Here is a 15,226-nt window from a genome sequence, read left to right as displayed (position 1 = left end):
ACCCCAAAATGTGAGTGGTGGTGTATGTAAAAATAAAATAAAATATATAAAATAAACTGTTCCAATAAACATTTTAAAAAATCAGTTCACACAAAATGACAGCCTCATAAACTCTGCTATCTAGAAAATTCTGGAATGGGAAGCTGCGTCCTAGCCCTTGTCCTGTTTGTCCTGTCTGCTGGAGCAGCGACATCTGTTTTGGGCTTCTGAGCACATCACTCGCCCAGTTGCCTCCTTGTCCTGTTTGTCCTGTTTGTTGGAGCAGCGACATCTGTTTTGGGCTTCTGAGCACATCACTCGCCCAGTTGCCTCCTTGTCCTGTTTGTCCTGTCTGTTGGAGCAGTGACATCTGTTTTGGGTTTCTGAGCACATCACTCGCCCAGTTGCCTCCCGAAGCCCCCAGCGTGGCCAGCCTGCGCACGCTGTCAGTTCCCTGGGTACACAGAACCAGTCTTTTGTAGCAATCGGTGTCTCTGGGTGTCCCCACCTCTGTTTCTCAGGCTCGGGTCTCCATCTGGGTAGTCTCCCTGCTTCTCTCCGTCTCTGTCTACATCTCAGGGTCTTCTCATCTCAGGTCTCTCTCCGTCTTCCCAGTTCTGGGTTACTCTTTTCTGTCTCTGTCTTTTTTTTTTGGTGAGAAGATCAGCCCTGTGCTAACATCTGCCAATCCTCCTCTTTTTTTTGCTGAGGAAGACGGCCCTGAGCTAACCTCCGTGCCCATCTTCCTCCACTTTATATGGGACACTGCTACAGCATGGCTTGACAAGCAGTGCGTAGGTGCGTGCTGGGGATCGAAATCAGCGAACTCCTGCCCCGAGGCAGCGGCAGCAGAGCGCACGCACTTAACCGCTTGCGCCATCGGCCGGCCCCCTTCTGTCTCTGTCTTTGTCCCTATCTCTGGGTTTCCGGCCATCTCTGCGTCTCTCCATCTCTGGATCCCCCTTCTCTGAGCCTTTCTTTCTCCTGGTCACCGTGTCTGTCTCTCGGTCTCCTTCTCTGGTATCTCGCCACCTCTGAGACTCTGGGACTCTTGGTCTCCCGTCCCTCTCTCTCCCTCTCTGGGTGCGCGCGTCCTGGGTCCTCACGTTTCTGTCACTCCTGTCTCTGCGTCTCCCCGTCTCTATCTCTCTGTCTCTCTTCTCCGCCTCTCCCAGTCTCTGGTGTCGCGGATTGTCAGGGCAGTGTTTTTTTTTTTTCCTGCGCATGTTTACCCCGTTGCCACGACATCGAAAGTGACGCAGGCGCAAGGGCTGGTGAGACGCCGACCGAGGACAGCTCTGCCTCTGATTGGCTGTCCACGCTGCCATTGCGGCGTCACCCGCCCCCGTCCGCGGGGATGGCCCGCTGCATTCCGGGAGTCGTAGTCCGCGGCGCGGGCCCAGCGGGCACGCGCAGTCTGGCCGGCCGCTGTCGAGCCGAGCTCCAGGCGGCTGGAGCCAGCCTGAGGCCGCTGCGCCGGTGAGGGGGGTCCGGCCGGTGGCCGTGGGCGCCGCGACGTGCCCTTCCTCAGTGGGTCGTAGCGGTCTGGCCCGTGTGCGCCCCGCAGCCGCGTTCTGGGGTGACCTGGGGGCGGGGAGGAGGGGGCGGGGCTGAGCGACCCTGGGTGGGGGAGGGAGGAGGGCGTCCCTGGGGGAGGGGTAGAGGGAGGGACTGGGAGCCCCCGGAGTGGGGGTGTGCCGGGGGACGAGTCGGGAGGGGGCGGGGCTGAGCGACCCCGGGCGGGGGAGGGGCTGGGAGCCCCTTCCTGGGACTCCGGACGGGGAAGGGTTGCGGGCACCGTGCTGCAGACTGAGAGGGGAGGGGATTAGGAGAGGGTCTGTGGGGGCCCCTGGTTGTGGGTCCCGGGAGGGGGCCTAAGGCCGAGGGTGCCCCCCATGGCGGAAGAGGTGCGGGCTGCGGCGCCCCGGGAGGGAGCGGGGGAGGCGGGGCCCTGAGTGTGGGTTCAGGGGGGCAGGGGCCGTGCCATGCCGCCTTGGGTGGGGCCTCGGGTGGCGCCCTCGGGACGCCCTGCCTCTCCGATACCCCGGGGTTGGGTTCGGTTTCAGGTAGTGTCTGCCCCTGCTCTGCGACCCCTTTGGTGGGCGAGGGAACCCCACGGGAGAAGGGCAAGAATGGGTCTCCCTGTTGCTGCCGGCGGAGGAGCTGGCAAGGAGAATGGGGACCACTGAGGATTTTTTTAGACCCTTAAAAAATGTTTCAGGGCCGGCCCTGTGGCTTAGCGGTTGAGTGCGTGCGCTCTGATGCTGGTGGCCCTGGTTGGGATCCTGGGCGCGCACAGACCCAGTGCTTCTCCCGCCATGCTGAGGCCAAGTCCCACATACAGCAACTAGAAGGATGTGCAACTATGACATACAACTATCTACTGGGGCTTTGGGGGAAAAAAATAAATAAATAAAATTATAAAAAAAAAAAGTTTCAAATGTATGGAAGAGTTATAAGGAAAGGCTGTAGAACTTCACATACCCTTGCTTAGGTTCACCTGTTGGTATTCGGTCTGTTTTGCGTCACCTCTTTCTCTCCTCTCTCTCTCTTGTCTCCTCTCTCCCGTTTCTGTCCTCACTCCCTTTTCTCTCCTCACTCCCAACTTCCTCCCCTTCTCCGACCTCCCCCTGCCTTCTCTCTCCTCTCTCCCCACCCCACTCCCTGTCTCACACACTTGCCTGTATCTTAGCTGACTCCTCGGAGGCCAGGCTGGACAGCCCCCCCCCCCATCCTCACCTCCATACCAGAGTTTAGTCCCTCGTTCCCCCAGTCACCCCAGCAATGTCTTTTAGAAGTTTCTTTTCCAGCAGAAGTTTCCTTTCCTGCTGCGGGCCTCATGTTGCTATTGTCGCTGTTTCTCTGCACGCTCTTTGGGTCTGTGACTTCCTTTGAGTTTCTGACCTTGAGGCTTTTGGGGCCCTGGCCAGTCGTGCATACATCTCTTGGTTTGGGTCTGTCTGTCCTCATGTGTGGGTCCAGAGTTTACTTTCTTGGCAGGGACCAGAGAAAGCAGCTGAAATGTTAAAGATGATCCTTTGCTCCGAGCTTTTGCATTGTAAGGGCACCTTTCCCCGTTTATAATGAGTAGGTGATCCCTGGGTGAGGCCACGCCACCTATGAATATCCTGAGTCCTTGAGGTGGGAATGTGGGGGGAGGGGGAGGGGGATTGGTAGGGCCTGGAGTTAGAGCTGAGGAGTTGGGAGCCAAGCTTGGTCTCTGCTCAGCCCGGTGTGAAGGGGATTTGCCTGCAGGAGGTCCACCAGGCTTGGGGATATCTCAGCTCAACCGCCCACCCATGCACCCTGACTTCCTCTGCACCTTGGGACTAGGCAGGTGAGGCCCACGGGATCAGCTCTAGCCATGTCCATGGTTGGGGGAGGGAGCCTGGGCTCCAGGAAAATCCTCTCCCCATCTAAGGCAAATCATGGGGGTCCCCAAGGTGTGTGTGTGGGACGGGATCTGCCTGGTGACTGAGCCCGGAGGAACTTGGGCAGCGCTGCATGGCCTCAAGTAAGCTGGGGTCAGGAAAGGATCCTGGTGGTCCCTCTGCCTAACCAGAAAATCCTTGCAGCAAGTGACTGGGCTGGGACCAGGGTTGTGAGGCTCTGGTGAAGATGAGCCCGGTGCACACACACATTAGCGAGTTCAGTTACTTTTGTGGCCGGGTTCCGTGCAGGATGAGCCTGCCCATGGTATCCTAAGAAAACCAAAATGACATGCTCGTGTGACCACAGATCTGCCCGTATGCCGCGTAGAGCTCCGTGTATCCTGTGCCTGTCAGGATAAATTCGGCTGTGCCAGCCGGCTGGAGCTGGCGGTAGTCCTCCCACCACGGGCGGCTCTAGATGAGTCAGAGTCAGAGACAGAGACGTGGTTAAAAAATTAAAGTCTGGGGCCGGCCCGGTGGCCTAGTGGTTAAGTTCGAGCACTCTGCTTCGGTGGCCCCTGGTTCGCGGGTTCGGTTGCTCGCGCAGACCTACACACCACTCATCAAGCCAGGCTATGGAGACGACCCACATACAAAATAGAGGATGATTGGCACAGATGGTAGCTCAGGGACCATTTTCCTCACACACATACACAAAAATCTGGAACAGGGGTCAGCAAACTGTGACCTGCAGGCCAGCTAGCCGCTTGTTTTGTAGTGAAGCTGTTTGGGGACACAGCCAGGCCCATGGTGTACAGGTGGCCCCAGCTGCTTTCCCACCACGAGGAGGAGCTGAGTAGTCACAACTGAGACTGACTGGCCTTAATAGCCTAGAATATTTTCTGTCTGTACCTTTGCATTTCCACCCCTGCCCTAGCAGAATGAATGCGAGAATGCGTTTCTAATCCTGAGGTCAGGAAGGAAGCCCTTTCTAATCAAGTTTCTGAACTCAGAAATCTATTTAAAAAATCTAGTGACTTTGACAATTAGAAACATTAGAACCTCATGTGTGGCCGAAAGAGCATGAAGTAAAAAGACAAGCCACAGACGGGGACACCTGCACGTTGGAGCCAGAGAGCACTTTAACTACTTGACAGAAAGGGAGCTATAAGAAAAATGCCACGGAAAAGCGGGCGGTTGACACACAGACATAAAGAAATCCTGAGAAAATGCTGGCAGTGCAATGAGGAGATTCTGTGGTCTGAGGGTCCGGTCCCCAGTGTGGGGCGTGAGGAAGGGGAATCTTGTGGGTGCTGCCATAGTGGGTGGCAGGCTGAGGGTGCCTCCTGTGGGCTGCTGGGTCGCTGCACGCGCCCAGTGGCCCAGGTGTCTGACCTCTCCATTATCTTCCAAATATATCACCCGCCTGACCCCATGTACACGGATGTGAGGGTCTGTAATGGCCAAAGAAACTAGGCACAGCCAGCATGCCTCTCAACAGAGAACTAGCACCATTAAAAATCAGTTATGTGGTAAATGGATGCTACCCAGGGGCCCCCCCGTGAGTAACCCCTGCTCCCCTGGGGTTCCCCATTCTGGTGGGGCAGCAGGCAGTAGGCAGGTGGAAGGCGTTGGGGTGAGGAGGGCTGGGAGCTCGCAGGCAGTGGAGGGAAGGTCTCCCTGTGGGAGGTAAGATGAGAGGGACCCTGAGGAGGGGGTGAGGGGAGAGGAGGCAGGAGTGGGGAGATGGTGGTGATAATGGTGGTGTGGCAGGGCTCTTTCTTCCTGGAGGGAAAAGGAACCCGGAACCCCAAGTAGAGTGTCTTCTGAGGCGCTCAGAGTTCTAGCCTCAGAGGGAGAGGGGAGCTGTCGACCGTGGAGCCTCTGTCAACGTTTTTTTTCTTTTTTTTAACAGCTTTATTGAGATGTCATTTGCATACCATAAAGTTCACCTGTTTAAAGTATACAACTCAGTGATTTTTCGTATATTCACAGAGTTGTACACCCATCACCACAATTAATTTTACAACGTTTTCATCACTCCAAAGAGAAACCCTGGGCCCCTTAGCAGTGGTTCTCCTCGATCTCTCCTCTGCCCCTCTGGCAGCCACTGATCGGCTTCCTGTCTCTGTGGGTTTGCCTGTTCTGGACATTTCGTAGAAATAGAGATGGAATCAAACACCCCCAGGGCTGCAAGGTCCTGGCACCCTGTGCCCGGTGGAGACAGAGCTCACCAGCGCTTCCTGGGAGGCAGTAGGGGACGCCTGGCCCCATGTCAGCTCACTTGCAGAGTTTTCTCTGTGAAAGTGGGATTGCCGAGGAAGCGTTCTCACCGCAGCAGTGGTCACGCACAGATTTTCCTGAATTCCTCAGCCGTGTGTTTGGAAGAAAACTTGGTTCGTTTCTGTGGCTCAGCCAAGGGGAGCATTCCCACTGGATTTTTGGTGGCTTTTGTCTGGGCCGGCTCCCTCCCAGCAGGGTCTGTAGATCTTCTGGTTTTTTCCGGGAGAGGTGCAGACCCGGCAGGTTCTGGGAGGAGTCGGAGTTCATGTCCCTGTATGTTCACAGCCACTGAGAACATTGTGGGCCGAAGGCCGGCGGCTGGAGGCTGGGGGCCTGGCCAGCTGCGGCCTGCTGGGGTCTGTCGTTTAGTTTAGTTGGTGTTTCCAACAGTTACAATCAAGAGCTTTCACCTCAACTTCCTGAACCTGGCTTCTCTTGAATGATGTGGCTGCCTGTCAGGATCAGCTGGGGGTGGGGAGAGGGCTGGTCAGGGCCTGAAACCCACTCACCGCAGTCTTCTCCCCCCATGGTACCCCACTTCTGGCCCACTTATTACACCTCCTGCCTGGCTCTGTGGGTGCGTCAGTCCAGGTCTGCAGGCCTGTGCCATTTCCAGAAATGGGTGCAGGCTGTCCACCGATGTGTTTCAGATCTTTAGCTGTTTTTAATAGGAGGAGCAATCCTGACACCTAGCCCTGCCACGTTATTGGAAAGTGAAGTCCCCATAATATATTTATATGTATATAACTTTTTTTTTTTTTGGTGAGGAATATAGACCCTGAGCTAACATCTGTTAGCCAGTCCTCCTCTTTTTGCTTGAGGAGATTTTTCCCTGAGCTAACATCTGTGTCAGTCTTCCTCTATTTTGTACATGGGACACTGCCACAGCATGGTTTGATGAGTGGGGCAAAGGTCCATGCTGGGGATCTGACCTTGTGAACCCTGGACTGCCAAAGCGGAGTGGGCAGACTTAACCACTATGCCACCGGACCAGCCCCCTAATATATTTTTTAGTGTTAAACAAACGTCATGTTTCTGGGATGAACCCAAATCTGGTGTGATGTTACATGCATCACGTATGTAAAATACATTGTTGGAATGAGTTTACCAATGTTTTAAGATTTTTACATCTTTCTAAGTGAGACTGTCCTGTATTTTTCTTTCTCCTATCCGTGACTGATTTTATTTGTTAATCTTGGTAATAGCAGTCTTACAAAATGAGTTGCCATTTCCCACTTTTTATGTTAATTTTTATCTACACAAGTACAAAACTCTACTGATATTTAACAAGCGGATTGCTTGGAAATAGTTCTGCGTGGACTCTGGGTGTGGTGGGTGCGGGGCTGATGAGTGAGGAGGCCCCTGCTTGCTCTCCTTTGGTGTGGTTCTTCTCACCTCATGGGCATCTCTTTGTCTGTCCTCCGCAGGTCTGGACTGTGGCTGAGATCCCAGAGGACCCTGTCGTCCCTGCTGTCTCTCTGTTAGAGCTGCAGTTGTATGGACTCGCCCTCCATGACAGGCGCCCTGTCCCTGTTGAGGCACAGTCACATTTCCCAGTGCAGGTTTGGAGAGATGCTGCCTTTGGAGAAGGCGTTTGCCGCCCCCAGGAACTCCGCAGCTCCCCCAGCACCGCCCACGCCACGGTCGGCAGCCGGGGACCAGCAGGAGGAGACCATCTCCAGGAGGGGCCCTGCTGACCTCGAGTTTTCCCGCCTGCACTTCCGGAGCTTTGTCTACCAGGAGGCAGCTGGGTCCCACCAGGCCCTGGCTTAGCTCTATGAGCTGTGCTGCCAGTGGCTGCGGCCCAAGGTGCGCTCCAACGAGCAGATGCTGGAGCTGCTGGTGCTGGAGCAGTTCCTGGGTGCCCTGCCCAACCAAGTCCAGCCCTGGGTGGTGGCGCAGCATCCTGAGAGCTGCAACGAGGCGGCCTCCCTGGTGGAGGACCTCACCAAGGCCCTAGAGGAGCCAGGTGAGGCCACCACCCCAAAGGAGAACATGCCTTAGAGGAAATGGGGAGGGGGCTGGCCCTGGAAGGATTGAGATAGACAGCATAGCACCCAAAGCCCAGCTGGTGGCTTACTTGAAAGAGTTTAGTTCCTCTACATGTAAGAGTCACAGAGGAGAGCAGCCCTGAGCTGGTGGGCAGCTTCTCAGTCAGCGGGGATTTGACCCCCACCCTACCTGGTGGCATCACCCACAGGGTTGCCTCATGGGCCAGGAAGGCTGCTTGGGCTCCTGTGCTTGCATCTACCTTCCACATATAAGGAAGCAGGAGGAACCAGCCCCTTAAATACTGAGTAGATGTTCTGGGCACATTTTGGCCCCTCCCCTCAGTATGGGAAGAAGGGGCGCTCTGGGGCTGGGTGGACAGAGTCTCCATCATATTTGAGGGTAGGGGCTGTGGGGCTTGTGGTGATGAGGTCATGGTGATGTGGCCATGTCCACACCCGCCCCCCGTGGGTTTACTGTGATTGTTAGCAGTGTCTCAGCCTTTTCGGCTCACCCTCTGCTCTGGTGGGGCCAGAGATGCTGTCCAGTCCTCCCGAGGGGGTCCCCCAGGGGCCGTCCACAGCTTTGAGCAGGTGAGTGTGGGAAGCACACTGAGCTTTTGTCATCTGCCATTACCAGGTGGGCCGGCGAGGGCCGCGAGAGCCAGTGAAGACCCGGAACCCAGTGAGACACAAGTGTCCCCCGAGACCCATGAGTGACTAGCCAGCCCTTGGGTGGGTGTGGTGGGCCGGGCTCTGATTGGGAGAGGGTGGAAGGGAGACGCGTGCATGTCATGGGAGCCAGAGGGAGGCTGGGTAGCCTGGAAGTCCGTGCTGTAAATCTGACGTTTTACTTAGGCTCTGGTGAATGTGAAAAGTATTATTTTTAATTAATTTTCAAAGTTGTGCAGATCATGCACGCTTATCTCAGACAGTGAAAAGCATTGAGGTATGAAGAAGAAAGTAATAATCTCCCCACTCCCTTGTACCCTCTGAAATAAAACCAAGGGGCATGCCCTGGCCCCTGTCCCTTCGTGTCTTTCTGTGCCTCTCACACGCACACATCTCACACATGTGCACATGCCTCTCACATGCATCTCACACGCGTGCACACACCTCTCACACATGCACATGCCTCACGCATCTTGCGTGCACACGCCTCACACACATATCACGTGTGCACACGCCTCTCATGCATCACACACGTGTGCACACGCCTCACATCTCACGTGTGCACACGCGTCTCATGCATCTCACACGTGTGCACACGCCTCTCACACGCGTGCACACGCCTCTCACATGGCCTGTGTGGAGGGTTTGGGGCCGGTTTCCCTGGAAGTGGTGTCCTTGTGCCTGAGCACGTGCTGTTCCCACGGAGCGGCCCCTCGCCCCCCGGGCCCCTCTGGTGGTGGCCGATACCCAGGGCCATCTCACCTTCGTGGCCGTTGGTTCACAGGGTCCGCCCTTCCCCGTCCCGGAGTTGGCGTTTACTGCCATTGCGGTTTCCGCCCCTTCCTGCAGAGCTGCAGGGAGGCGTGCTCAGATGTGCCTGGGTGTGGGAGCTCTGTTGGTGTGTCTGGGCTTCCTCAGGGTCGGTGGACAAAGGGCATGTTCTCACGGTTTTCCAGAAGTTTTGTAGTGTACGCGGTGCCAGTGTACGAGGGCGCCTGTTTCCCCACGTCCCACCAGCACTGCTGTCATTGCTTTTTCAGGTTTCCACCAGTGTAGTGGGTAGAAAAGTGTCACCTTCTTTGTGGCTTTAGTTTGAGTTTTGGGGTCACTGCTGAGCTTGAGGTTCATTTTTCTTTCTTCTTAGCCATCTTGCTCTGTCAGTTCAGGACAGATGAAGGGGGGTCACTTGAGCCGTGGGACCTGCTGTGACATGAGCACGCTGGGCCTCCCTGCCTCTGTCTGAGAACTCTTCGCTCTCTTCCTGGGACCTGTGCGGGGAGGCAGTGGGGTCTCCCTGACTGATTTAGGGGTGCCCTGCTGTGGAGAACTAGTCTCCTCAGCTTTGCCTTCCCCTCTCTCTAGCCTGTCCGGCTCCAGACCCCGTGCTTCGGGAACAGGGTAGCGTTGGGGAGGAGAAGACCGAAGAAGCCAAGCCCACAAGGGCAGAGCCGAAGGTGGGTGGGTGCTGCCTTGTTGAGGGCCCACTGGGCTTGTCCCCCGCTCCCCAGCGTATCAGCCTCTCTCCCTCCCCCCATCGTCAATATGCCACCAGCTGCCAGGGAGGCTGGAAGGGGTGGGAGCCCGGCCAGGGGACAGGAGTGGGAGTGGACCGAGGTTCCAGGGCTGGGCACCCAAGGCTGCTGCCTCCTCGGGAAGCCCAGTGATGAGCCTGGCCCGGGGTAGGGGTGTGTGTGGGGCAAGCGGAGGTCTCTGTGATCAGAGGGAGGGACCCGAGCCCTCCACCGCCACCTCACAGTGCAGGCCAGGTGGCTCCTTACTGCGTGCTCTCCCCCAACCCAGTTTGTGGTGACTCCTGGCCTGGCCCTCTGCCTCACCTTTCCTGCTGGTCCCCTGCCCTCAAGTCCCACCTCCCACAAAGGGGACTCCTTGCTTTGCCCGCCCCCTATGTGGCAGCCCGTCCCCACTCCCACGCTCCTTGTGCCTCTGCACTGAGGCTGTGCTGCCCTCCGGGCCTCTCAGGCCGTCTTCCCTCTTCCCCGGAGACACGTCGCCCAGACCTAGGCCTTATGGCAGTGTCACCACAGGGCCACCCACTTTATCTCCTTCATGGCCTCTGTCAGGGGTCTCTGTCTGTCTGTCTCCCCTGAGGGCAGTGAGCATGGCTTTCGGGTCCCGCTGCCCTCTGGGTGCCAGCCGGAGCCCTGTGTGGTGTGGAGGGATGGAGACTTTGGGGTCCTCTACAGCAGTTGTTCTCAACCAGGGTTTCATCTGTCCCCCTTCTCTTGTCAGTACTTGGGGGTGGGGGTGCTCCTGGCATCCAGAGGGAAGAGGCCCGGGACGCTGGGAATGATCCTGCAGTGCCCAGGACAGGCCCCACCACAAAGAACGTCCGGAGTGCCGAGGCCGAGAAACCCTGCTCTCCTGTTACCCAGGAGCTGGGTCTGGGGAAACCTGGGGTCCCTGCGCAGAACCTGCAGGGTGGTGGGTAGGAGCCCCCAGGACGGTGCTGCCCCCAGCATGTCGCTGTGGTTGTGGGACCGAGGGTCTCCCCTCTCTCTGGGTGGGAGGCCTCAACCGGGGCTGTGCTGCCATTTCAGAAGTTGAAGTTTCCGGAGGTGCCTCTGTACCTGGGGGACTGGGGCCACCTGGACCCCGCAGAGGAGAACCTGAAGACCTTCTGGAAACTGCTCCTGTGGGGTGAGGCCTGCCTCCCACAGCCTCCCGCTCTATCCTCCATCTTCTTCCAGAACTATTGGCCTGGGGGATTCGGACTCCCATGTGGGGCTTTGGTTAGGACACCACAGTGTTTTTTTTGTTTGTTTTTTTGTGAGGAAGATCAGCCCTGAGCTAACATCCATGCTAATCCTCCTCTTTTTGCTGAGGAAGACTGGCCCTGAGCTAACATCTATTGCCAATCCTCCTCCCTTTTTTTTTTTCTCCCCAAAGCCCCAGTAGATAGTTGTATGTCATAGTTGCACATCCTTCTAGTTGCTGTATGTGGGACGCTGCCTCAGCGTGGCTGGAGAAGCGATGTGTCGGGGCGTCGGTGCGCAACCGGGATCCGAACCCGGGCCGCCAGTAGCAGAGCGCGCGCACTTAACCGCTAAGCCACGGGGCCGGCCCCGAGGACACCACAGTGTTTTAAATGTATTTGACCTTGAATGTATTTTAAACGTATTTGACCTTGAACACGTTTGCCCACCCTGGTCCTCACACTTCCTGATCTACACGTTTGAGTCCTGCGAGGGCCCTGGGCCTTTGAGCTTGCAGCTCCTGCCTGTAGGACCTGAAGCTTCTGAATCTGGAAAGAAATCCTGGCCCCAAGGTATTGACTTCCCATCCTTGTTGGCGCAGAGATGGGGCCTCTCGGCCTTCTTGGGTCTTCCCTGTCATTTTTTTTTTAAAGATTTTATTTATGTATTTATTTTCCCCCCAAAGCCCCAGTAGATAGTTGTATGTCACAGCTGCACATCCTTCTATTTGCTGTATGTGGGACGCGGCCTCAGCATGGCTGGAGAAGCGGTGCATGCCCGGGATCCGAACCCGAGCCGCCAGCAGTGGAGCGTGCACGCTTAACCGCTAAGCCACGGGGTCGGCCCGGGTCTTCCCTGTCTTGTGTGGACGTCTTTGCCCCAGAAACCATCCTTTGTAGGGAGGCCCCAACACGACTCCTGAGCTCTTTATGGCTTTAATTTTATGTTCTTTTGTAACTTTGCTTTCCGTTGAATTCCCCCCACTCCCCACGTGCCGTAGGCCCTTCCAGTCTTGCCCCACAGATCCTCTTCTTCATCCCTTTGCCCTTTTCTCAGAACTCCCAGCCCTCCAGGGCTCTGACGGGGAGTAGCTTTGGCGGGTGTCCCAGTGCAGAGAAAAGGACCGAGGCTGCAGTCCTGGCCCTGGCCAGGCCGTGGGCTTGAGGCCCGTCATTGGCTGCTTTCTGTTCTGGCTTCAATGTCTCTTTTAGTTTTTCTGGTTTTTTGACCCTCTCAGGGTATCAGCTTGCCCAGGCTGATGCTGCCTGCAGGCTGGAGACAGGAACTTCGGTTGGTTGCCAGAGAACCGCCAGAAGGCAGCTTCTCAGGTGAGCGTGGGTCCGAGAGTGATGGTTGGGGGCCGGGGTAGCAGGGGCGCCTTTCTTTCAGAGGTGGATGGGTGCTCCTCAGCTCCACTGGCCTCAGCCAAGACCTCAACTTTGACCTCACTCATCGTTCTCCCACCACCTGTCCCATGCTCTTGCCACACCCACTCCCCACAGGTCAGAGCAGGAGGCAGGAATCCAGCTGTTTTAATTATCTCTTGCTGCATAACAAACCACCCCAAAACTTAGTCACGTAAACAATGGCAATATTAGTTATTATGATTCTGTGAATTGACTGGGGTCAGCTGGGCGGCTGTTCTGCTCCATTTGGTGGCTGCTGGGCCATGCACACAGTCATGGTCATCTGGAGGCTTGACTAGGGCTGGAATGTCCTGGGCGGCCTCACAGACTGGCAGTTGGTGCTGGCTCTTGACTGGGAGCTCAGGTGAGGCCATCCACCTGGGTCCTCCTTCATATTGCCTCTCCAAGTTGCTGTCTTCGGCTTCCTCACAGTATGGCAGCTGGGTGCTAAGAGGAGCATTCTGGGAGGGTAGGCACCATCGGGCAGGTGCTTATCAAGCCTTTGCATGCTAATGTCCCATAGGCCATGGTAGGTCATGGGGCCAAGCCAGTGCGTGTGTTTGTACACGTGCGTGTGTGTACACGTGTGTGTGGTGGGGGGACTACCAAAACCATGAATCCCAGGAGATGTGCTTCATTGGGGGCCACCAGTGTGACACATTTGTTTACCAGACAATGGTCATGGTCATTTGGCCCTTCCTGGTGACAGGCCCAGGCTCCCCCCATCGCGTGGCTCCATTGCCAGTGTCACCTCAAGGTCCAAGATGGCTGCTCCAGCTCTCACATCCACAGCAGCAGGAAGGAGGCCCCTTCCCACTTCTTACGTTTGTGCTTATATCCCATTGGCCAGAACTTAGTCACATGGCCACTTTAACTGCAAGGCAGGCTGGGAGTGATGGTCTTTCTTCCAGGCAGCTGTGAGCTCAGGGACTGTTGAGAAAGGGAGAGCAGATTGGAGACAGGTGGTAGTCTTCTGAGACCAGCGTGGCCCATGTCACTGCACTTAGCAGCTGTTTGGTCTCACTTGAGTTCATTGCCCCAGGTTTGCCGAGAGGATTGACTTGTGACGTGCATGTAAAGTGCTTTTCGTCTCCTTACCCACTTCTCCTCGCTCGGGCTTGCCATCCTCGCCCATTCTCACGGTCCATCTCGGGCCTGTGCCTTTTGTCGGTTCTGCTCACATGGTGGTTTCCTTCTCTGAGCCCTAGACTAAGAGTTGGAACTGCTCACGTTCTGACCTTGTTTTAGGTGGCGGGAGGTGGCAGGAAAGCAGAGAGAGCCTGTGTGAGGAAGGCTCCATGTGCGAGATGCTGATGGAGAGGCTCACGAGGGAAGTTTTCGTTTGCCCCTTGACGGGCACTGCCTGGGGGGAGGAAGAGCAGCTGCAGAAGGCTCTGGATCCTCAGGAGGGGGAACCAGGCCCTGTCACCATCGCCCAAGGGCAGTCAGTCATCCGGGAGCCAGCCCAGGACAGGGGCACAGCTGGGGAGAACCTTACTGTGCCCATAACGCCGGCCACCCCACGCCAAGGCCTCGGAAGAAAGAGGCCCGACCCAGAGGATGTAGGTGGCCAGGGCTGTGAGTGTGTCTCCAGCATGAGCCACCAGCAGCAGTGCGACGTGAAGAAAGAGCCTGCTGCAGCTGGCCGAGGCACAGGGTCCCTGGCCAGGCAGGCCTGAGGTACCTCTGCTGCGAGCTGCCCTGCAGCCTTCCCTGGGATGGCCTGAGGGAAGCCCTACGCATGCAGTGAGTGCGGGGAGACCTTTGCATGGATCTCACATTTCATCGATCATCTCGGGAGCCACACTGGCAGGAAGCTCTATGTGTGCCAGGACTGCTGGAAAACCTTCCACTTCAGCCTGGCCCTGGACAAGCACCAGAAGACCCACGAGAAGGAGAAAGTCTATGTGTGGGGAAGGGCCCTGGGCCCCCACCCTGCCGCCTGTGGAGCCCATGCCTGTGGGAGGATTGGCAGGCTCCCGGAGTGTGTGGAAGGTGATGTTTTCCCTATGCAGTGTGAGGCACAGAGATGAGCCACTTTGCTGTGAGTGTCCCTAGAGAAGGACACCTTTGCCTGCCTGGGAGTCCTGAATAACGTATTGGGCTCCTTTGAGAACTTGTGTGGCTTCCTATGGTGTCTGTGTGGATGTACATTTCTAGATGAGCTAATGTGGCTAAAGCACTTAGAACCCAGGAAGGGCCCATGGGAAGCCCTCATCTCCTTGAAAACACAACCATGCAGACGCCGTCAGATGTGAAAGAAGGCTCCGCTTTCTTCTGGAGCCATTTTAGCACCACCCACACGTTGGAACATTTCTCAGTGTGCAAAGTGTAGAGTTGCCTTAAGGAGCATGATCTGCCAACTCTTCCTTGAAGTCAGCCTTGTCTCTATTCCTCCTGTTTGAGCTCCCCAGGGCTGTTGTTCAAGAAGAAATCTTGCCAGATGTTTTGGCCTTTTCATAAATACGTGATGTGAGGTTCACTTCTGAATCCTCAATAGCAAACTGTGTCCTAGTTGAACTCACATGTTTTTTTCTTTGTTTTTTTGGCAAGGAAGATTGACCCTGAGCTAACATCCATTGCCAATCTTCCTCTTTTTGCTGAGGAAGGTTAGCCCTGAGCTAACATCTGTGCCCGTCTTCCTCTATTTTGTATGTGGGTCACTGCCACAGCATGGCTTGATGAGCGGTGCATAGGTCCCTGCCTGGTATTGGAACCAGTGAACCCTCGGCCACTGAAGCAGAGCGTGCGAACTTAACCACTAAGCCACAGGCTGGCCCTTGAACTCACGTGTTTTTATGTGTATGGAGTGG

At 56.2% G+C, this 15,226-nt stretch overlaps 1 protein-coding gene across 2 annotated transcripts; it reads left to right on the top strand.

The window, feature by feature from the left end:
• Window positions 1–1,384: 1,384 nt before the first annotated feature.
• ZSCAN18 (zinc finger and SCAN domain containing 18) lies at window positions 1,385–14,941 on the top strand. 2 transcript variants are annotated; one of them, XM_058530687.1, is made up of 4 exons: window positions 1,385–1,458; window positions 7,061–7,602; window positions 12,245–12,335; window positions 13,662–14,941. In XM_058530687.1, exons 2-4 carry the CDS (start codon window positions 7,461–7,463, stop codon window positions 13,699–13,701), a joined length of 273 nt encoding a protein of 90 aa, XP_058386670.1. In that variant the 5' UTR covers window positions 1,385–1,458; window positions 7,061–7,460; the 3' UTR covers window positions 13,702–14,941. The 2 variants fall into 2 exon arrangements, with proteins under 2 accessions (XP_058386670.1, XP_058386669.1); XM_058530686.1 differs by lacking the exons at window positions 1,385–1,458; window positions 7,061–7,602 and adding an exon at window positions 11,466–11,579.
• Window positions 14,942–15,226: the final 285 nt, after the last annotated feature.

Source organism: Diceros bicornis, chromosome 34, assembly GCF_020826845.1.
Source record: "Diceros bicornis minor isolate mBicDic1 chromosome 34, mDicBic1.mat.cur, whole genome shotgun sequence".
In the NCBI taxonomy this organism is placed as follows: domain Eukaryota; kingdom Metazoa; phylum Chordata; class Mammalia; order Perissodactyla; family Rhinocerotidae; genus Diceros; species Diceros bicornis.
Note: the sequence above shows the minus strand (reverse complement) of the source record. Positions and strands in the feature narration are given on the sequence as shown.